At 44.3% G+C, this 24,003-nt stretch overlaps 1 protein-coding gene across 1 annotated transcript in view; it reads left to right on the forward strand.

The window, feature by feature from the left end:
• Positions 1-15,902, forward strand: part of ankrd16 (ankyrin repeat domain 16) — a 33,359-nt gene extending 17,457 nt beyond the window's left edge. Inside the window, exons 4-7 of the mRNA XM_078235847.1 lie at positions 3,765-3,873; positions 6,133-6,294; positions 13,076-13,154; positions 15,728-15,902. Coding sequence (XP_078091973.1) covers positions 3,765-3,873; positions 6,133-6,294; positions 13,076-13,154; positions 15,728-15,888 — 511 coding nt within the window. The 3' untranslated portion in view covers positions 15,889-15,902. The remainder of the gene's footprint in view (positions 1-3,764; positions 3,874-6,132; positions 6,295-13,075; positions 13,155-15,727) is intronic.
• Positions 15,903-24,003: the final 8,101 nt, after the last annotated feature.

Raw genomic sequence — 24,003 nt, forward strand, 5'->3', positions numbered from 1 at the left:
GAGTTGAAGACTGGTCAATCATCGTGCCATACTGCTATACCATGGGTGGGGCCTTAGCCTACTGGGAACATTGCCCTGACATTGCAGATGTCAGAGCAGCCTTGTTGGTACACGGAGGAGCACTCCGATCCTGCATGGATCAGCTGGAGGGGGTATTCGCAGACATCTTCAACCTCCCTTTACAACAAACTGAGGTTCCTATCTGCTTCAAGGAGACGACCATTATCCCGATACCAAAGAAAAGTCAGGCAGCGTGCCTTAATGACTATTGTAAGGTGGCTCTGACATCCATCATTATGAAATGCTTCAAAAGGCCAATCATGGCACGAATCAATTCCAGTTTCCCGGATTGACTGGATCCACTACAGTTTGCCTACTGCCGCAACAGGTCCACAGCAGACGCCATCTCCCTGACCCTGCACTCAACCCTGGAACACCTAGATAACAAAGACACCTAGGTCAGACCCCTATTTATTGACTACAGTTCAGCCTTCAACACCATTATTTCTACGAAACTCATCTCCAAACTCCGTGGCCTAGGCCTTGGCTCCTCCCTCTGCGACTGGATCCTGAACTTCCTAACTCACAGACCACAATCAGTAAGGATAGGCAACAACATCTCTTCCACAATCATCCTCAACACTGGTGCCCCACAAGGCTGTGTTCTCAGCCCCCTACTATACTCCTTATACACCTATGACTGTGTGGCCAAATTCCCCTCCAACTCGATTTTCAAGTTTGCTGATGGCAGCACTGTAGTGAGTCGGATCTCAAACAATGACGAGACGGAGTACAGGAATGAGATAGAGAATCTGGTGAACTGGTGCGGCAACAATAATCTCTCCCTCAATGTCAACAAAACGAAGGGGATAGTTGCCAGTTTCCCTGTCCACGTAGTGATTAATCCACAGTGGTCATTGGGTCTTTCCTCACTGGGACATATTTCTCTCTGCTGTCCATCCACCTCCGCCCTCACTCTCACAAGGTTGCTGACTCTTGCCAGGATCTGAGGTTTGCTGTAGTTGTGAATGTAGCCCAATCCATCACGCAAACCAGCCTCCCATCCATTGACTCTGTCTACATTTCCCGCTGCCTCGGAAAAGCAGCCAGCATAATTAAGGACCCCACGCACCCTGGACATATTTGCTTCCACCTTCTTCCAGCGGGAAAAAGATACAAAAGTCTGAGGGCACATACCAACCGACTCAAGAACAGCTTCTTCCCTGCTGCCATCAGACTTTTGAATGGACCTACCTCGCACTAAGTTGATCTTTCTCGACACCCTAGCTATGACTGTAACACTACATTTTGCATACTCTCCTTTCCTTCTCTATGAACGGTATGTTTTGTCTGTATAGCGCGCAAGAAACAATACTTTTCACTGTATGCTAATACATGTGGCAATAATAAATCAAATCAAAATCCACAGAGTTACTGGAGGGATGGGGGAATCATTGGTCCTTTAGAGGATGAGAAGGGGGATGTAATAACTGGAAATGAGAAAATGGCTGAGGCATTGAACAGGTATTTTGTGTCAGCCTTCACAGTGGAAGACACAAATAACATGCCAAAAATTGATGACAGGAAGGCTATAGCAGGTGAGAACTTAGAAACTATCATTATCACGAAAGAGGTAGTGTTGGGCAAGTTAATGGGGCTAAAGGTAGACAAGTCTCCTGATCCTGATGGAATGCATCCCAGGATACTAAAAGAGATGGCGGGAGAAATAGCAAATGCACTAGTGGTAATTTACCAAAATTCGCTGGACTCTGGAATGGTTCTCCAGATTGGAAAACAGCAAATGTGACGCCACTGTTTAAAAAAGGAGGTAGACAAAAGGCAGGTGACTATAGGCCGGTTAGCTTAACTTCTATAGTAGGGAAAATGCTTGAATCTATCATCAAGGAAGAAATAGCGAGACATCTGGATATAAATTGTCCCATTGGTAAGACGCAGCGTGGGTTCATGAAGGGCAGGTCATGTTTGACTAATTTGGTGGAATTCTTTGAGAACATTACATGTGCAGTGGACAATGGGGAACCTGTGGATGTGGTGCATCTGGATTTCCAGAAGGCATTTGACAAGGTGCCGCACCAAAGACTGCTACATAAGATAAAGGTGCACAGTGTTATGGGTAATGTATCAGCATGGATAGAGGATTGGTTAACTAACAGAAAGCAAAGAGTGGGGGTAAATGGGTGTTTTTCTGGTTGGTGATCAGTGGCTAGTGGTGTGCCTCAGGGATCAGTGTTGGGACCGCAATTGTTTACGATTTACATAGATGATTTGGAGTTGGGGACCAAGTGTAGTGTGTCAAAATTCGCAGATGACACAAAGATGGGTGGAAGAGCAAAGTGTGCAGAGGACGCTGAAAGTCTGCAAAGGGATATAGATAATCTAAGTGAGTGGGCGAGGGTCTGGCAGATGGAGTACAATGTTGGTAAATGTGAGGTCATCCATTTTGGTAGGAGTAACGGCAAAATGGACTATTATTTAAATGGTAAAAAATTGCAGCATGCTGCTGTGCAGAGGGACCTGGGTGTCCTTGTGCAGGAATCTCAAGGAGTTGGTTTGCAGGTGCAGCAGGTAATTAAGAAGGCAAATGGAATTTTGTCCTTCATTGCAAGAGGGATGGAGTTTAAAAACAGCGAGATTATAAGGTGCTGGTGAGGCCACACCTGGAGTACTGTGTACAGTTTTGGTCTCCTTACTTGAGAAAGGATATACTGGCACTGGAGGGGGTGCAGAGGAGATTCACTAGGTTGATTCCGGAGTTGAGAGAGTTGGCTTATGAGGAGAGACTGAGTAGACTGGGGCTGTACACATTGGAATTCAGAAGAATGAGGGGAGATCTTATAGAAACATATAAGATTATGAAGGGAATAGATAAGATAGAAGCAGGGAAGTTGTTTCCACTGACGGGTGAAACTAGAACTAGGGGGCATAGCCTCAAAATAAGGGGAAGCAGATTTAGGACCGAGTTGAGGAGGAACTTCTTCACACAAAGGATTGTGAATCTGTGAAATTCCCTACCCAGTGAAGCAGTTGAGGCTACCTCATTGAATGTTTTTAAGGCAAGGATAGATACATTTTTGAACAGTAAAGGAATGAAGGGTTATGGTGAGCGGGCGGGAAAGTAGAGCTGAGTCCATGAAAAGATCAGCCATGATCTTATTGAATGGCGGGGCAGGCTTGAGGGGCCAGAAGGTCTACTCCTGCTCCTAGTTCTTATGTTCTTTATCATAGAAACCTTACAGTGCAGAAGGAGGCCATTCGGCCCATCGAGTCTGCACCAACCACAATCCCACCCAGCCCTACCCCCACATATTTACCCGCTAATCCCTCTAACCTACGCATTTTAGGATTCTAAGGGGCAATTTTTAACCTGGCCAATCAACCTAACCCGCACATCTTTGGACTGTGGGAGGAAACCGGAGCACCTGGAGGAAACCCACGCAGACACGAGGAGAATGTGCAAACTCCACACAGACAGTGACCCGAGCCGGGAATCAAACCCGGGACCCTGGAGCTGTGAAGCAGCAGTGCTAACCACTGTGCCACCGTGCCGCCCTATCATTGAGGTTATGTGAATGTTGGCAGCAGCTGAGGAGAATGTTGGCCTCAGCTGTGATTTTCCATTTCCCATAGTTGAGTTAACTTCCAGCATTCACCTGAACCCAGGCTGGGGTTTAGAAAGTGACTCTTTCTTTATCCATTGGGGTGCTGGGCATTGTGGATTTGAACATGTTCTCGGTTGCTTGTAGGTGCGGTTACAAACCAGATGCCAAAGACAGCTGTGGCGTCACCCCGTTCATGGATGCAATGCAGAATGGCCACATTGAGATTGCTAAACTCCTGTTGGAGAGGCACAAGGTGGGTGATCATCTGACTTACTATGTGGAGGGTAAAACAGTTTGGGAACACGTGGAGAAGTCTGTACTTCCAGCACATGAACAGGAGAAGGTCATTCAGCTGAGGAATCAGTCACAGCTTGGACCAACATTGCACATTACACAGAATGTCCAGTGCAAAAACAGGCCATTCGGCCCAACTGGTCTATGCTGGTGTTTCTGTTTCACATGAGCCTCTTCCTGCCTTACCTCATCTAACACTATTGGCATATCCCTTATTCCTTTCTCCCTCGTTTGTTTATGTCGCTTTCCCTTAATTTGTTCCGAAATAGCCACAAAATGCTTACTTTTGAGGTTTTTAAATGCATTTTTACAAATCCAGGATACTCATATCCAGGAGAATTGATGGTGATGATTGAGTGCTATGCCTGCACAAACACTGGGAACTTTGATAGGGCTTAATTAAAGTATAACTACACCCAGCATGAGTGCAGAAGGGTGGCACAGTGGTTAGCACTGCTGCCTCACAGCGCCAGGGACCTGAGTTCAATTCCGGCCTCGGGTCACTGTCTGTATGGAGTTTGCACATTCTCCCCGTGTCTGTGTGGGTTTTCTCCGGGTGCTCCGGTTTCCTCTGACACTCCAAAGATGTGCGGGTTAGGTTGCTTGACCATGATAAATTACCCCTTAGTGCCATGGGGATTAGCAGGGTAAATACATCAATGGTGGGGAAATGCTAGTCAGTTATTAAGGATGTAATAACTTTGGAAAGCAGCGACAGGATCAGTCCAATTCGACATGGATTCACTAAAGAGAAATCATACTTGACAAATCTTCTGTAATTATTTGAGGATGTGATCAGTAGAGTGGACAAAGGTGAGCCAGTGGATGTTGTGTATCTGGACTTTCAAAAGGCTTATGACAAGGTCCTACACAAGAGATTATTGAGCAAAATTAAAGCTCAAGGTATTGGGGGTAATGTATTGCCGTGGATAGAGAACTGGTTGGCAGACAGGAAGCAGAGAGTGGGAATAAATGGGTCCTTTTCAGAGCGGCAGGCAGTGACTAGTGGGGTACCGCTGGGACTCCAGCTGTTCACAATGTACATTAATGATTTGAACGAAGGAATTGAATGCAGTATCTCCAAATTTGCAGATGACACTAAGCTGGGTGGCAGTGTGTGCTGTGGGGAGGATGCTAAGAAGCTGCAGGGTGACTTCGACAGGCTGACTGAGTGGGCAAATACTTGGCAAATGCAATAGAATGTGGATAAATGTGAGGTTATCTACTTTGGTGGCAAAAACAGGAAGGGAGATTATTATCTGAATGGTGCCAGTTTAGAAAAAGAGGAAGTGCAACATGACCTGGGTGTCATAGTGGAACAGTCGCTGAAGGTTGGCATGCAGAATGAGAGGGCATCTCATAGAAACATATAAAATCCTGATGGGACTGGACAGGCTAGGTGCGGGAAGAATGTTCCCGATGCTGGCGATGTTCCAGAACTAGGGGTCACAGTGTAAAAATAAGGGGTAAGCCATTCAGGACCGAGATGGGGATGAACTTCTTCACTCAGAGACTTGTGAACCCTGTGGAATTCTCTACCACAGAAAGCTGTTGGGGCCAGTTCATTAGATATGTTCAAGGAGGAGCTGGGCGTGGCCCTTGCGGCTAAAGGGATAAAGGGGTATGGGGAGAAATGGGAGTGGGATACTGCAAGTGCATGATCAGCCATTCATATTGAATGGTGATGCAAGCTCGAAGGGTCAAATAGCCTACTCCTGCACCTATTTTCTCTGTTTCTAACTGCGTGGGCTTGCGGGGATAGGGCCTGGATAGGACTGTTGTTGGTGCGGGCTTGATGGGCCGAATGGCCTCCTTCTACATTGTAGGGATTCTGTGACTGGGTGCGTTTTGATAAAAGCAGCAAACCAGTTCTCTATCCATTTTTCAGATCACTTACACCTGCTAATTGGGCGCAGTCAGTAGGAAGGTTACATGAAACCTACAGCACAGGAACCAGCCCTTTGACCCTGTAGGCTCTGAGTGTGTACACTGCACAAAGGCCTCCTTCCACCCTTCTTCATCGAACCCCACCAGTCTATCTCTCTGTTCCTTTCTCTCTGTATTTACCCAGCTTCTCCGATGCATCTATCATTTTCGCCTCAACGTTCCACATTCTTACCATGCATTGGGTAAAGATCAGATAGGGTGATAATGCGTAGAATGATTGGCTGTGGTTAAATCCTTGTGATAACTCTGTCAAACCCATCATCTGTTTCAGGCCGATTTCTCAGCCAGTGATGCCCTGGGGGCTCGGTCACTGCACCGGGCCACGGTAACAGCACAGGATGAAGCCATTTGCTTCCTGGTCACCGAGCTTGGCGTGAATGTAAATGAGAGAGCCACGGATCTAAAGCTAACACCTCTGCATTACGCAGCCAAGGTCAGTTGTCAAGTGATCACTGTCAGGAATAGTTACCGAGCGGCATGGGTAAATTGCCCAGTTTTTGAGGCAGCGGCACTCCTGGGAAGAGCCAAATGGTCTCAGTGAAATTAGGCAATTGTCTCTGTAATGCGCAGAAATGTGTTTAACCCCACCCATTAACACAACGCAAGACAGGGTATAGAAGCAGGAATAGGCCTTCAGGCCTGCCCCGCCATTCAATATGATCATGGCTGATCTATGCCTGTCTCAACTCCTTTTCTGTGCCATTTCCCCATAGCCCTCTATTCCTCGATCTATCAAATATTTATCCAGCTCCACTTTAAATACTTAGAATGATCCAGCCTCCACCACCTTTTGGGGCAGAGAATTCCAGAGATTCACCACTCTTCGCAAAAAAAAATTTCTACGCATCTCATGACTGGCCCTTTATCTTGTAGCTATGTCCTCTTGTTCAAGACTCTCCCACTGGTGAAAACATCTTACCATCTATCCTGTCAATCCCCCTCAGGATCTTACATGTTTGAACGAGGTCACCCTTCACTCTTCTTAACTCCAAGGAATACAGACACAGACTATTTAATCTCTCTGATAGGATAGCCCTCGATCCCAGAAATTACACTGGGCAGCACTGGTTAGCACAGCTGCCTCACAGCTCCGGGACCTGGGTTTGGTTCCTGGCTTGGGTCACTGTCTGTGTGGAGTTTGCATGTTCTCCCCGTGTCGGCATGTGTTTCCTCCAAGTGCTCCGGTTTCCTCCCACAGTCCAAAGATATACAGGTTAAGTGCATTGGCCATGCAAAATTTCCCATTAATGTTCTGTAATGTGTAGGTAAGCGGGATTAGCGGGTTAAATATGTGGGGCTACGGGGATCGGGCCTAGATGGGATTGTTGTCGGTGCAGACTCGATGGGCCGAATGGCCTCCTTCTGCACTGGAGAGATTCGATGACTTGAAAATGCCTCATTTCTCCCTACTCTCTGCTTTCTGTCTGAATATCCTTTGGACTGCCTCTAAAGGAGATTACTAAAGGATCTGCAAAATCATTTGGTAAAGCGATAAGACCACAATTAGTGTGACAAATGTATGGTTTCTTTTCTTTGGTTTTATCTGATTCAGGGGAGACGGAGGGAGAGGTCATGGCGTAGTGGTAATGTAGGCCCAGTAATCAAGAGGCCCAATAATGCTCTGGGTTCATGGGTTCCAATCCCACCATGGCAGCTGGTAGAATTTAATTTCAATAAATAAATCTGGAATTGAAAGCCAGTCATCAGTAATGACCACCATGAAACTATCATTGAAAACCCATCTGGTTCACTAATGCACGAATGACATCGAGGGTTCTGGTTCTGGCCTGGATGTAATGTGTTTCACTTTTAACTGCCCTCGAGCCACTCAGTTCAAGGGCAATTAGGGATGGGCAACTAATGCTGACCTTGCCAGTCATGCCCACATCTCAAGAATGGATAAAAGGAGAAAAATAAGTTTCTATAAATAACTGTGGGTAGATCTGTGTTCAAAGCAAAATTAGCCAGCTGTGGTATTTATGCGCAATTCTTTCCTTGGCAATTGCTCTGTGGTTATCCAATCAGTGTGTGGACTGTAAGGCCCTCACCAGCTTACTCAATGTGGATGTCTGACCTGAATCTATTTTTGTTCTTGGTGTCCATCCATGTCTAGCTGCCTATAATACAGCTCATTGTTTGTCTCCATGGAATCCTGCACAGAGCTATTTAACGTGAATTCCTCCCATTCAGGGCAGTCAAAAAGTCCGATTTTCAACTCCTGCTGAATGGTTGGAAAGTGAGGAGACTGGATTTTGTGCCCATTCGCTCGTTAGAATATTGGTCTGTTGAGATTCTTCAAATTTGCAGCATCCCCATCTGCCTCTGCATTAAGTTTAAAGTTTTTAAAGTTTATTTATTAGTGTCACAAGCTTACATTAACACTGCAATGAAGTTACTGTGAAAATCCCCCAGTTGCCACACTCCGGTGCCTGTTCGGATACACTGAGGGAGAATTTAGCATGGCCAGTGCACCTAACCAGCATGTCTTTTGGACTGTGGGTGGAAACCGGAGCACCCGGAGGAAACCCACAGCGACACGGGGAGAATGTGCAGACTCCGCACAGACAGTGACCCAAGCCGGGAATCGAACTCGGGTCCCTGGCGCTGTGAGGCAGCAGTGCTAATCACTGTGCCACTGTACCACCCCGCAAGGGGCTCCGACACAGAGAAGTTAGGCTTTCTTATCAGCCCACCCCAGTGCACAAAATGGCTGCGTGGTGCTCCGCCAACAGACAGCTTGTATATCTGCAAGAAATGCTGGAAAGACTCGGCGAGTCTGGCAGCATCTGTGGAGGGAGACGCAGAGTTAATGTTTCGAGCTGGAATGACTTCTTCAAAGCTCCTCAGATCTGAAGAAGAGTCATACAGATCCGAAACATTAATTCTGTGTCTCTCTCCACAGATGCTGCCAGATCTGCTGAGTCGTCCTGGCGTTTTCTGTCTCGATTTCAGATTTCCAGCATCTGCAATATCTCCTTTTATTGTTAGCCAATCCATCAACCCACCTGAAGCAGTAATCAGGGCCTTCTGATTGCTGTTTTTTACAATGGAGGTGATCTAAGATGGACCACTGCCAGTCTTCAAACTATTGGCAGTCAGCAAATCAAGGCTAACTTTCTGATGGTGCATTTGTTTGTGACTATTCAAGGAGCATAAGAATCTAGATAATATTGGATTGACTAGTAGAATATCTGTCAAAGACAGTGGCCAGGATTTTGGTGGGCAGACGGGGGACTCATCCACCTGTCAGAGAATCAGTGGTGAACCCCCATGAGTTCCATGAGGAGGCCCGATGGAATCATTAAAGAGCCTAATAGACATCCCTTGGTGGTTGCTATGCATGTAGTTGGAGTGTTATGTCACTTTAAGAGAGTGGGTCAGGTGCCCTGGAGTCATGAGCTCCATCTAGGGTGGAGCTTGGGGGATTGATTTGACTTATTGTCACATGTATTGGGATACAATGAAAAGTATTGTTTCTTGCACGCCATACAGACAAAGCATACCGTTCATGAAGTACATAGGGCAGAAGGAATAGCAGAGGGTGCAGAATATAATGTTACAGTTACAGGTAAAATGAAGAGAAAGATCAACTTAATATATGACCGGTCCATTCAAAAGTCTGATGGCAGCAGGGAAGAAGCTGTTCTTGAGTTGGTTGGGGTACGTGTTTTTAGACTTTTGTATCTTTTTCTTGACGGAAGAAGGTGGAAGAGAGTATGTCTGGAGTGAGTGGGATCCTCGATTATGCTTTACTGAGGCAGCAGGAAGTGTAGACAGAGTCAACGGATGAGAGGCTAGTTTGCGTGATGGACTGGGCTATGTTCACAACCCTTTGTAGTTTCTTGTGGTCTTGGTCAGAGCAGGGGCCATACCAAGCTGTGATACAATCAGATAGGATGCTTCCATGGTGCATCTGTAAAAATTTATTTTTGTCATGTATTGGGATACGGTGAAATGTATTGTTTCTTGTGCCCTATACAGACAAAACATACCATCCATAGAGTACAAAGGGGAGAGGGTGCAGAATATAGTGTTACAGTCATAGGGTGTAGAGAAAGATCAGCTTAATATAAGGTAGGTCCATCCAAAAGTCTGATGGCAACAGGAAAGAAGCTGTTCTTGAGTTGGTTGGTAAATGATCTCAGACTTTCGTATCTTTTTCCCAATGGAAAAAGGTGGAAGAGAGAATGTCCGGGGTGCGTGAAAGTCGGAGCAGACATGCTGCATTTCCTTAGCTTTCTGAGAAAGTAGAGGTGTTGGGGGGCTTTCTTAACTATAGTGTCGGTATGGAGGGACCAGGACAGGTTGTTGATGATCTGAACACCTAGAAACTTGAAGCTCTCGACCATTTCCACTTCATCCCCATTGATGTAGACAGGGGCATGTCCTCCACTATGTTTCCTAAAGTCTTGTACTGGGAGTCAGATTTGGACTGACTGCAACTGTTCAACAAACCGTTCTTTGTTTGAATTATACCGACCGACCTCATGGTCTTTTTTTAGTTTATAATTAGACCCTAAACATAACAGTGGTGACCTGGAACCCCATGTCAGCCCCTCCCCCCAACTTAATTGGAGGAGGTTTGACTACCACTGGGAGACTGACACAGGATCTCTCCCACAATTATGTGGGCCCTGCTGCCATGGTTCACGCTACAACACGCTGCATTAAATTCAGCCCGATTTTGAGAAATTCTACCCGATAAATCTTCTCAACGCCAGTGAGGACATTATAATATAAAATACAATTCCCTGTGACGTGGGTGACTTGGATTTTCAGAATCCACCTGAAAGACTTTCACGTGAATCTCATGTGAAGATTTGGTTTGATTTATTATTGTCACATGTGTTAACATACAGTGAAAAGTATTGTTTCTTGCGCGCTATACAGACAAAACATACCGTCCACAGAGAAGGAGACGAGAGAGTGCAGAATGTAGTGGTTAAAGTCGTAGCTAGGGTGTAGAGAAAGATCAACTTAATGCGAGGTAAGTCCATTCAAAAGTCTGACAGCAGCAGGGAAGAAGCTGTTCTTGAGCAGGACTGCATAGTGAGCTGACAGGAATTCCAGCCACCCCTGCCACTGCACTGTGACCCCCGACCCATTTTCCTCAGTTGGGGTTAAGTAGGCAGGCAGGACTGGTTACCCGCAAGATTCCTGCTGTGAGGAGAGAGCCCTACACAACAAGTGAGCAAAATTGGGCTGTGCTCACAATGGGGACATTACCACAGCAGCAGAAAACTTTCTGCCACATAGTTTAGAGACAGAAGTATGCTGAAGGATAGGAACAGAGTTCACTGGAGTTTTACCCAGTCATGATGTGGAGATGCCAGCGTTGGACTGGGGTAAACACAGTAAGAGGTCTAACAACACCAGGTTAAAGTCCAACAGGTTTATTTGGTAGCAAAAGCCAGGAGCTTTCAGAACAGGCTGTCCCTTCGTCAGGTGGGTGGGAGCTCACCTGATGAAAGCTCTCAACTCCGGAATCAAACTAGTGAACATTCTCTGCACCCCCTCCAGTGCCAGTATATCCTTTCTCAAGTAAGGAGACCAAAACTGTACACAGTACTCCAGGTGTGGCCTCATCAGCACCTTATACAGCTGCAACATAATCTCGCTGTTTTTAAACTCCATCCCTCTAGCAATGAAGGACAAAATTCCATTTGCCTTCTTAATTACCTGCTGCACCTGCAAACCAACTCCTTGAGATTCCTGCACAAGGACACCCAGGTCCCTCTGCACAGCAGCATGCTGCAATTTTTTACCATTTAAATATTAGTCCATTTTGCTGTTATTCCTACCAAAATGGATGACCTCACATTTACCAACATTGTACTCCATCTGCCAGACCCTCGCCCACTCACTTAGACTATCTATATCCCTTCGCAGACTTTCAGCGTACTTTGCACACTTTGCTCTTCCACCCATCTTAGTGTCATCTGCGAATTTTGACACACTACACTTGGTCCCAAACTCCAAATCATCGATGTAAATCATAAACAATTGCGGTCCCAACACTGATCCCTGAGGCTCACCACTAGTCACTGATCGCCAACCAGAAAAACACCCATTTACCCCCACTCTTTGCTTTCTGTTAGTTAACCAATCCTCTATCCATGCTAATACATTACCTGTAACACCGTGCACCTTTATCTTATGTGGCAGTCTTTGGTGCGGCACTTTGTCAAATGCCTTCTGGAAATCCAGATACACCGCATCCACAGGTTCCCCATTGTCCACTGCACATGTAATGTTCTCAAAGAATTCCACCAAATTAGTCAAACATGACCTTCCCTTCATGAACCCATGCTGCGTCTTACCAATGGGACAATTTATATCCAGATGTCTTGCTAATTCTTCCTTGATGATAGATTCAAGCATTTTCCCTACTACAGAAGTTAAGCTAACCGGCCTATAGTTACCTGCATTTTGTCTACCTCCTTTTTTAAACAGTGGCATCACATTTGCTGTTTTCCAATCTGCAGGAACCACCCCAGAGTCCAGCGAACTTTGGTAAATTACCACTCGTGTATTTGCTATTTCTCCCGCCATCTCTTTTAGTACCCTGGGATGCATTCCATCAGGACCAGGAGACTTGTCTACTTTTAGCCCCATTAACTTGCCCAAACTATCTCTTTCATGATAATGATAGTTTCTAAGTTCTCATCTGTCATAGTCTTCCTGTCATCAATGTTTGGCATGTTATTTGTGTCTTCCACTGTGAAGACCGACACAAAACACCTGTTCAATGCCTCAGCCATTTTTTCATTTCCAGTTAATACATCCCCCTTCTCATCCTCTAAAGGACCAATGTTAACTTTCGCCACTCTTTTTCGTTTTATATATTTGTAGAAAGTTTTGCTATCTGTTTTTATATTCTGAGCTAGTTTACTCTCATAATCCATCTTACCTTTCTTTATAGCTTTTTTCGTGAAAGTCAAAAGCATTCAATTACCAGCGAAACTGATTAGCATTTGATCCTTTAAAGGATGGAAGATAGACACAGTAGTGTCATCTAACTCATTTAAATTTAAATAATGTATGCACTGTACTTAAAATTAGCAATGCCATTTATAGGTTTTTTTTTAGACTGTCCATAAACAGCAACTTGTAGGAAGAAAGCCGAGTAACTTTTTTTATTTGTGAATTATTTGCAGCAAACTTGGTCATTATAGAATTGCACTAAACCTGTGTTTGTTTTGCTCCCTTTAAAGGAGGGGCATGCAGGCACCATAGCGACTCTGCTAACATTAGGAGCTGACGTACATGCAAGGGATGCCAAAGGTCGCTCTGGTAAGTTCTTTATCTTAACTTACTCAAGGAGCCAAGGCCAATGAGTACCAGACACTGCTATGGCTGAAAAAAAGCAAAGGGGTTAAGACCATACGATAATGGAGCAGAATTAGGCCATTCGGCCCATCAAGTCTGCTCCACCATTCGATCATGGCTGATAAGTTTCTCATTCCCATTCTCCCACCTTTTCCCCGTAACCTTTGATCCCCTTACCAGTCAAGAATCTATCTATCTCTGTCTTAAATACACCAATGACTTGGCTTCCACAGCCTTCTGCGGCAATGAATTCCACAGATTCACCCTTTGACTGAAGAAATTCTTCCTCATTTCAGTTCTAAAGGGTTGTCCCTTTTACTCTGAGGCTGTGTCCTCAGAACCTTGTCTCTCCTACTAATGGAAACATCTTCCCCGCGTCCACCCTATCCAGGGTCGCTCACATTGGCTTCCATGCCCCTCTTTTGCAATTACATCCGCACCCAGGTGCGCTGGAGAAGCGGCAGGCAGTGTCTGCCTGTGCCCTTGAATCCTTGTGCCACCGGTGGCTAGCAACGGGACTAAAATGCATTGTTGATACAGAAAGTAATATTCTGCTTTGATAAGTTTTCTTTGTCATTGTTATAATTTGGAGTTTATTTCTGCTGCTTTAAAAATGGTGGATCTAAGCAATCCCAATCGCCAATCAAGAGGTGATCCTGGATTTCATCTCGCTTTCTTTCCGATGAAAAGACAAAGCTGCCTCACACCTGAGCAGACAAATGAGAGTCTGGATTTCCCTCGCAGCCCAAAGATGTACGGGTGAGGTTGATTGGCCATGCTTAATTGCCCCTCGTGTCACAGGGACTAGCAGGGTAAACATGTGGGGTTACGGGGATAGGGTCTAGGTGGGATTGTTGTTGGTGCAGGCTCGATGGGTCAAATGGCTCTTTCTGCACTGTAGGGATTCTATTCTATAACAGATAGGTGGAATTACCATTCAGCCTTCCAACTGCACTCTGACCCATCTTTCTGAATGGGGCTTCATTCCTCACTGCGAGGAAAGGAAATGGTGCAATGAAGACACCAGAAGACCCCAGCACATGGATGCAAGAGGCAGAAAAATTCCCAAAACGAATGTAGCTTTTGTAAGCCTCGGCTGACCAAGGGGACTATATGGGCCTTATTCAGAGGTACAGGAAGCCTCAACTAGGCCATCTCCAACCCATCAGTAGGCTCTGTTGACATTTTTGTGCTATTGCAATGATAAATTAAGTACCTGGAAAAAAACATTGCATTTCTCCCATCTTGTTGGCATTTCTTGGGGCGATTTACATTTTTGCGTGAGAGGGTAGGCACATCTCCTGTTGGCTTTCCACATGAGCAACTCCTGACACAGCCATGTTCTCTCCGTGTCTGCATGGGTTTCTTCCAGGTGCTCTAGTTTCCTCCCACAGTCTGAAAGACATGCAGGTTAGGTGCTAAATTCTCTCTCAGTGTACCCGAACAGGCGCCGGAGTGTGGCGACTAGGGGATTTTCACAGTAGCTTCATTGCAGTGTTAATGTAACCCCAGTTGTGACACTAATAAGTAAGCTTTAAACTTTGGAGAAAAGGAAAGTGGGAGAAGTCTGGGGTTATGAAAAGAGAAGGCTGTTTTGGGTTTGGTGCATTATATCACAGATTCAGATTCTCCCGCACTTCTTCAAATTGTGAATTCTAACATTGACCCATTCACCAGAGAGTGGAGTGACATTTGAGCAGAATTATGATCATACCCCACAGTGACACCTGACAGTGACACCAAACTCTCCTGTACAATAATGACTGCTCTAAGAATGCCATGAGCAATGACAAGTGTCTGTCTTCTTTCTCAAGAGCACCTGGTGGTTTTATGACTTGTAAAATGAACACTTGGAGAAAAGAATTGAAGTAAGAAACGACATGAAGAGGTTCTAAAAACACAAGAAAATTAAAACATGAACAGAAAAAGAGGAAGGAAATGGATAGAAACAAAAGTAGCGTTTATATTTGAACTTGCAGTGTGGTTTCTAAAATATGTTTCTTGAACAAACACAGTGTCAGTGTTTGCACACCCGCCTCTGAATTCAATGGTGTGGATTCCAGCTCCAATCCAGAGACTTGGGCAGAACATCTCGATGCTGTCAGAGGTTCCATCTTTCAGATGAGATGGTAAACTGAGGCCCTGCCCGCCCTCTCAGGTAGACATAGGCCGGAATTTTCCGGACGTTCACGCCCCGCCCCCGCTGCAAGTGAGGACGGAGAATTTGGCGCTCAGCCAACTATCCGTTCACTGACCAGAGAAAGCCGCTGATGAGAAATGTCTGGAAAATTCCGGCCCAAATCTCCCAATGGGACTGTTTGAAAAGGAACAGCAGAGTTTCTCCCCAATGCCCTGGCCAATACGTATCCCTCAAGCGACATCACTAAAATGGATTGTCTGATCATGCGTGTCAGTGGGAGCTTTCTCTACCCAAATTGTTTGCAGTATTGCACTTCAAAAAGGTACTTCATTGTCTGAAAGTGCTTTGGGATGTCCTGCGCTGGTCCACGATGCTATATAAGTTCTTTCTTTTACAGCTTTGCACATGGCCTGTGCAGGCCAGCATATCAAATGCATAAGACAGCTTATCGCCGCTGGACTAACTGATTCCACAGATGACAATGGAACACTAGCGAGCCAACTCCTCAAGAAACCCGAAGCACTCAAGGTTCTGAATGACATTACAGGCTGTGAATAAAAGTTATTTCTTCAGCTCTATCTGCAGTAACTTTCTTTCTAGTTTTTGATGTATGTCGGTCTGATGGTATGCGTCCTGCCCGCTCCATCCCTCCACCAATTCTGCGGCTTCTTGTTTGCCAGTTTTCTGCCTCTGAACTGAGAAATTGGCCATTTGGTTTTATTCTCCCAGTTGTGGAGCTCCATTAAGTGTAGATTAACGCTCCATTCAAACATAACGCCACACTGGGTGGGTGGAACTTCTAAATTCACCCTTAACTATCCCGATTAAAGGAATGGTAACATACTGGTTATGGTACTAGACTAGTGACATGGATTTGTAATCCAAAGGCCTGGATTCATGACCGAGGGTCATGAGCTCAAATCCATTCAACAACAGCTGAAAGAGTTAAATTCAGTCACGTACATCTAGAACAAAAAACTAGAATCAGTAATGGTGACCACGAAGCCATGAGATTGTCATGAAAACCCATAGAGTCTCACACAGCAAGAGACCCTTCGGCCCATTGTGGTCAGTGCCAACTATCATGCTTTTGGTTCCCCTTATTTGGAAGGATACACTGGGGTTAGGCGAAGAGAGGTGAAGGGAGACTCATGTGGGGCATAAATGCCAGCATGGACCGGTTGGGTCGAATGGCCTGTTTCTGCATTGTAAATTCTATGCAATATTTTCTGTTAAGTGTGACACTTAAAGTAAAATGGAACAGTATTGAATGTGTTTCCTATGGCATACACAAAATAAGCTTGATAACACGCTGTTTTAAAAAATGCAGGAGTGTTTTTTTAAAATCCATTCACAGGATGCTGGTTTTGTTAGGACGGTCAGTATTAATTGCCCATCCCTAACCGCCCTCAACTGAGTGGCTTGCTAGACCATTTCTAATCCCATTTTCCAGCACTTGGTTTGTAGCCTTGTCTGGTTTACTATGGTTTTCTAATACCCATTAGGGATGAAAACCTGCCATCCTTACCTGATCTGGCCTACATGTGATTGTGGAGATGCCGGCGTTGGACTTCTTACTACATGTGATTCCCAGACATACGCCAGTTTGCCCTTAACTTCCCTCTGAAATGGCCAGCCACTGACAGCAGAATTTCCAATACCAGGGCAAGAGACAAAAATACTGCTCTCAGCCTGCAGTCCAAACATGAACGTAAAACCCCTTTGGATTTCTCCTGTGAGGAAAAAAAAACTATCCAAAGCGTTATGAAGTTGCATATATGAGGTTAAAAATGTGATGTTTGAAAAATGTAAATAGTTAAAAGAAATGCTAAGAAAACCAAAAGAAATCATATCGCCTTGTCTAGTTAAAAAAAAAACATGTGTCTTTCTGTGGATTTTAAACTGCAGCAGCAGGTTTTCAACATTTGCATCCAAAGCAGCAGCTAGCGTTCCAGCATAACAAAACAGGCTTTCGAATTGAACCATTGAGTTTAAAACAAGCACTCAGAGACTCAGAGCCAATCGAATTCAAATGTGAGTTTGTGTACAGTTCTGAACCAGTCGGTTTGCCAGAATACTGAGGTAATTCTAGGTATAAAAACCAGGACCAGTGGTTTTAACTGCTCGAGCAGAGAGCGAGCGCTAAAGAGTAAGCCTGCCAACTCTTTAATCGGAAGGAGGGGAGACAAGGCTCTCATTTGGAATCCTGCAGTAATATATATATTTTCAGAAAATCGCCATCTAAAGAGAAAGAGACACTAACTCAGCAAGTGTTCCAGACGGAGACATCAGAAGAAAGTTCATACTGCCAACAGACACCTGATATATTATTTGAGAGTTACTACATTCTATAAGGACTTATTATTCCTGAAGGAGTCTTATCCTATTCGAACAGCATTCTATTGTGATTTTATTCAGTTTGTTAATTGTTTAATAAGGTTGTCACCAGTTTTAAAATGAAGATCTGTTAATTATTCATGATAGAGTGTGTCAGATCCTGCTTTAATTTACCAAGACCAGTAGCTTCCTCTTACCTCATGTACTTTCGTATAAGATTATGAGGCGAGGTACGTTTTTGAGGGGGGTTCCAAAATCGCACAGAGGAAAAAAAATCACCTCTGCGTCGTAACAAAAGGTACCGCCAAACGGTCGCAAATCAACAATTCCCAAAAGGGTCCTAAAACTCCGGGACACTGCATTAGGTCCAGATTAAAAATAATTCAAGGTGCCCATTGCTTCAGCAACAATAACCGATACCAACACAGGCATCATGGCAACAATGCCAAAAGAAAAGACAAGACCTGCTTAAAGAAATTGCAGAGAAACATGGTTAAAATACATTTCTTAAAGGCACCGTATCGTCACACAAAGAAGGAGATAATTGGGCAGGGGAACAATGCCAGATCAAAGCAATGTCTGAAAGGAGGAGAGAGTTGGCAAGTCAAAGATTTGGGGAAGGAATTCCAGGACTTTAGCCTTAGCAACACACAAATTCTTTTCATGCATGCAAAAAGAAAATTACCAGGGGGGAAATGAAAAGCAGGATAATTTGCACCATGAGAAAACACATTTGTAATGCAATCCAAATAACTAAATGATTGGAAAAAAAAAGAACTCTCTCCATCATCAGATAACCGTGCTTTTGGCAGGAACCTCCACTTGTATAAAAGCACTGAGTAGGCAGTCTGCACAAATCCTTTCCTGCCTCTGTTGACAGCACCAGTAGCTGTTGCCTCAGTGCCTTTTGCTTCTTGTGAGAGGCACGCTGACAAGTTCTAATCATTTTCCGCACCAACACAACAACAAACGTCATCCTCTGTTCATGTTTTACACGAATGCAGTCAGGATTCTGGCCCGTGTAACTCAAGAATTTCCTCTGTGTGCTGTTTGCCATGCACCTTTGAGATGGCTTTCCTCTACTGGTCACTTTGACAAAACCATTAACCAAGTTAGATTCTAACAGGCTGCCAAAATAGTAAATAGGAAAGTCCCATCCAAACTAATCAGTATTTATACTATATTCGTTCTTAGGATGTGGCCATTGCTGCAGCATTTGTTGTCTATCCGAATTGCCCTTGAAAAGCCGCTGGTGAGCCAGCACCTTGAACCATTGTAATCCATCAGGTGTAGACACACTTGCCGTGCTCTTTAGAAGGGAGTTCCAGGATCCCCTTTTTAGCTCTGGAATTCCCTCCCCGCTGTTCCACCTCTTCTGCTTTCCTTGCCCAGGGACTGAATAGTGCTTCTTATCTAATTGTCCGGGCAAGGCATCCTAACACTCCACCTTCTCAAGGGAACTTTGGGATAGGTAATAAATGCTGGCCTTGCCAGCCATACCCACATCCCACAAACAAGTAACATAAACTTGGTTTTGCAACAGCCTCATGATGCTGCTCGAGGCCCCCTTCACTGTCTTGTGCACTATAATCCCTAGATGCATCCACCATTTCACTTTTTTCTATATTTTCTTTTGCAAAGAGGACATTTTATTTAATCAATAATGCACGGCAGTTTGGTTGTACATCAACAGTGTTCACATTTCAAAAGTGCATGGGGACTGCAAATATTCCTTAACCAATTTGCTGCTGCCCTGAGCTGTTTCCTTCAGTTACTTTGGAGTGTAGGCAGTCAACCATTAGCCTTCATATCAGTGAAATGTTTATTGATAACTATCATTACATAGCTCAGGGCGAAATGTCTCAGAAATGTTGGTTTACCATAAAAAGACTCAGCACATGACCCAAGTGGTTTAACCATCTTTTTTGATTTGATTTGATTTATTATTGTCACATGTATTGGTATACAGTGAAAAGTATTGTTTCTTGCACGCTATACAGACAAAGCATACCGTTCATAGAGAAGGAAAGGAGAGGGTGCAGAATGTAGTGTTACAGTCATAGCTAGGGTGCAGAGAAAGATCAACTTAATGCGAGGTAGGTCTATTCAAAAGTCTGATGGCAGCAGGGAAGAAGCTACCCTTGAATTGATTGGTCCGTGTCCTTAGAGTTTTGTATCTTACGTGGGGTCCATGATGTGGAAAAGTCACATAAGCTGTATTGAGTCTGATATTTCATCAAAATCCATTTCCCAAAAGCAGAATTCTGCTTTCTTTTGCACACCGTGTTTGCTTTCTGGAAACATACCGGAGAAGTGAGATATAAAATTCCATTTGTTTGAAATTTTGCTGAAAAAAAGAGACTGTTTTGCTGAAGCTTTTCATCTTGCACTCATCAGGACAATTCACAAGAATACCAAATGTAAAGGGGACGACAATTTTTACTATCTTGGAAGTCAGTGCTGATTGGTTGGCAAATGGACTCTGATTACTAGAGGAGTTGTCATGGAGAATGCACCAGTTGATGGTGACTGACGGTTAACTACCAAGCATTGTTTGAAATTTAAACAGGCAGCTTGACTCTGATTGTTCAATGCATTGCCCTGAAGATTGAACTGGCAAATGGCTGTCACTTTTTTTTTAGCTGAAACAGGCACAATGTGTGTACCTGTTCTTTCAGTCTGCAAAGAACAGGGTCCGGAGTATTAATAAACATAACTTCCTGTGCAGACAAATGCACCACAATGTGAGTCCAACAGGTGGCACAGTGGTTAGCACTGCTGCCTCACAGCTCCAGAGACCCGGGTTCAATTCCCGGCTTTGGTGACTGTGTGGAGTTTGCACGTTCTCCCTATGTCTGCGTGGGTTTCCTCCAGGTGCTCCAGTTTCCTCCCACAGTCCAAAAATGTGCAGGTTAGGTTGATTGGCCATGCTAAATTGCCCCTTCGTGTTAGGGGGATCAGTGGGGTAAGTATGTGAGGTTACGTGTCCAGGACCTGGTTGGGATTGTTGTTGGTGCAGGTTTGATGGGCCAAATGGCCTCCTTCTGCACTGTAGGGATTGTATAACTGACTCTGTATACTCTGATGAAGTTCAAATGAAGGGTCATCCAGACTCAAAACGTTGGCTCTATTCTCTCTCCACAGACGCTGTCAGACCTGCTGAGTTTTCCTGCATTTTCTGTTTTTGTTTCAAAGCCAGTATCCTATATTCGGCAAAATAACCCAAAACAGACAAAATTACGTAAGTGAGGTTAACCCTGTAATAAAGACCTGACCACGCCTTTACACAGTGCCAACATCACACAGCCCAACAGAAAGGTCAGAGTCTTGTGCGATTGTGAGTTTTCCCTGTTGTTGCTTTGTTACTTCTGCTGATGAGACCAGTGAGCTGTGGTCCAAACAAACTGAAAGAATGCCTGACTGGAAAAATAATCTTTCAAAATCTTTTTAATAGCTCCCAGCTTCTTCTGTCAAAAAAAAAGTAGCCTCTTTGCCAAGGGTTTTGCAGCCTGGGCTATGCTCAGCTCGTTGATGTGGTTAAGAAAATACATAAAAGCCCATTTCAGGATATTGTATAATTCCAACTTCAGTTAGCAAATATTACAATAATTAAGCTGATTAACATGTGTAATAGCTCAATTCTATTGCTTCGCATTACTCATACAGCATTACATAATCAGTAACCGCTATTGTAACCTTCAATAAACACAGCTCTCATGATACTCTGTAATCTAGGGGTCACATAGCACTGTAGAAAAATGTATGTGGTATTTGTTCTTTCCCCAGTGGAAGCTTTTGATATTTGCATTCTGTCCATATAGTGATATTAAATTTAATGAAATAAATTTTAAAAGTTTTAAGGTTTATTAGTGTCACAAGTAGGCTTACGTTAACACTGCAATGATGTTGCTGTTAAAATCCCCTAGTCGCCACACTCCGGCACCTGTTCGGGTACACTGAGAGAGAATTTAGCATGGCCAATGCACCCTAACCAGCACATCTTTCAGACTGTGGGAGGAAACCGGAGCACCCGGAGGAATCCCACGCAGACACGGGGAGAATGTGCAGGCGCCACACAGGCAGTGACCCAAGCCGGGAATCGAACCTCCTGGCGCTGTAAGACAGCAGTGCTTAACTTCTTTTTCCAGCCAAGTCTTTTTGTTTGGTCCTGTGTGCTAACATCTACTCAGTAATTCACAGGACGGCGGAGTCATCTCTTTCTACGTCTCCACCATTGCCAATTCTACCTCCTTATGTTCTGAGGGGAGAACTGAGCTCAATCCGTCTGTCAGTTTCCCTCACAGAACCTGCCTCAGCTCAAGAGTTGGGTGAATTGGGAATCACACTGTGTTGGATCAAATTTAGAAAGCTAGAAAAAGATTTCTCAACACCAAGCCTGAGTTCAAAAGCCCTGTCGATTGCAGGTGGAGAGCATGATCAATGGAGGGAGGGAATTCCAGAGCTCTGAGGTCCTAGGAAATAGAAGATGATGTTATAAGTACAGATAGGTATTATATATGTAGTTGGGCGTATGCCCCTTTAAGAGAATGGGTCAGGTGACCCAGGGTTAGCTTAGTCTTGTGCTGACTTCGAAATATATCGCCATTCCTCTATCGTTATGTCAAAATCCAGGAACTCCCTCCCCAACAGCATTGTGTGTGAACCTTCACCGTGTGGACTCCAGCAGTGTAAGATAGCAGCTCATCACCACCTTCTTAAAGGGCAATTAGGAATGGGCAATAAATGCTGGCCTTGCTAGTGACACCCATGTTCTGTAAATGAGTTTTAAAAACCCAAATAAAGATTGCGACAAAGAATAGGAAGATGAATCAGCTGTTCGATACCTTAATGAAATTTCTAGCAACCAATTATTGAAGATTGTAATTATTCATGGCTGTTTGTCACTTTCCAAACTGAACTCATAATCAATAACTAGCAGCAAGGCGCTAAAAATAGGAAATACCACTAATTTAACCTTTGTAGGTGTCAAGGATAATAATACAGAGAGCAAAGGTCATCTATCCTCTTCTCTCATGTTGACAAATTAATTGGCATCTACCATCACTGGTAATACTATCTGTGCAAATGAGAGTCATATCATCCCCTACAATCAATACAGAACTATCGAGAGAGCTTTTAATTTCTGGCTGACTTCAGTTTATGTAAACAGCAAAGACAATGACAAACTATAATTGCTGTTTTGGACATTGGTTGTTTACATACACGAGATAACTGCCAAGCACATAATCTCATGAATCACATTGTTCATTTAGACTTTATTCTTCACCTGAATGAAAATAATTGTCTAATCCAGGTTTACCTGTTTGAAGTGGCCATCTTTTTATTGTTCTCAAAATACCAACCATGTTTTTGCTTCATCTCAGAAGGGCCCCATGCGTAAAGACTGATACCTGTAAGTAAAATCAACTATTTGCTCAATATTCATAATTCCAAATACAACGTGGATGGTCTCAAGTAGCTCAACAAGTTTCCAGTTAAACGTTAGCCACACCAAAAGCATTGTCTTCGACGCCTGACCAAATCTCTGTACCCTCGTCACCAAATTCCAACCCCCTCCCTAAATATTGTCTCAGGTTGACCAGGACTGGTCGCAATATTAGTGCCCTGTTCCAACACTGGGCAGAACTTCCACTGCCACTTCAACTCATTCGCAGAAGTCCACTTTCCTGCACTCTCATAACACCATCTATCTCAGTCCATCTGCTGCTGAAACGTTCATTTAAGCATTTGTCATCTCCAGATTAAATTGCTCCAGCATTTTCATGGCTGGCCTCCGATTCTCATGGGCGACACGGTGGTACAGTGGTTAGCACTGCTGCCTCACAGCCCAGGGACCTGGGTTCGATTCCTGGCTTGGGTCACTGTCTGTGCGGAGTCTGCATGTTCTCTCCATGTCTGCGTGGGGTTCCTCCTGGTGCTCCAGTTTCCTCCCACAGTCCGAACAACATGCAGGTTAGGTGCATTGGCCATGCTAAATTCTCCCTCTGTATCCGAACAGACGCCAGCATGTGGCTACTAGGGGATTTTCACAGTGTTAATGTAAGGCTATTTGTGACACTAAAAAACTTGAAACTTAACCTCCATCTTCCATTGTTTGCTCATCAAGAACTCTGCCCATAACCCCTATTACTAACATGGTCTCCTAATATTTGAACTTTTAAATTATCATTCATGTATTTAACTACCACCATTACATCACTCCTCTCAATTTGTTAACCGCCTCTGATTATTCTACAGACTGTATCAGTAAGAAAGGAACAGGTGAAAACTCCCGACACTGGGTGTCTCCATTCCCCAATGTCATTCGTCACATTT

The sequence above is a fragment of the Mustelus asterias genome, chromosome 19, assembly GCF_964213995.1.
Source record: "Mustelus asterias chromosome 19, sMusAst1.hap1.1, whole genome shotgun sequence".
Lineage (NCBI taxonomy): Eukaryota > Metazoa > Chordata > Chondrichthyes > Carcharhiniformes > Triakidae > Mustelus > Mustelus asterias.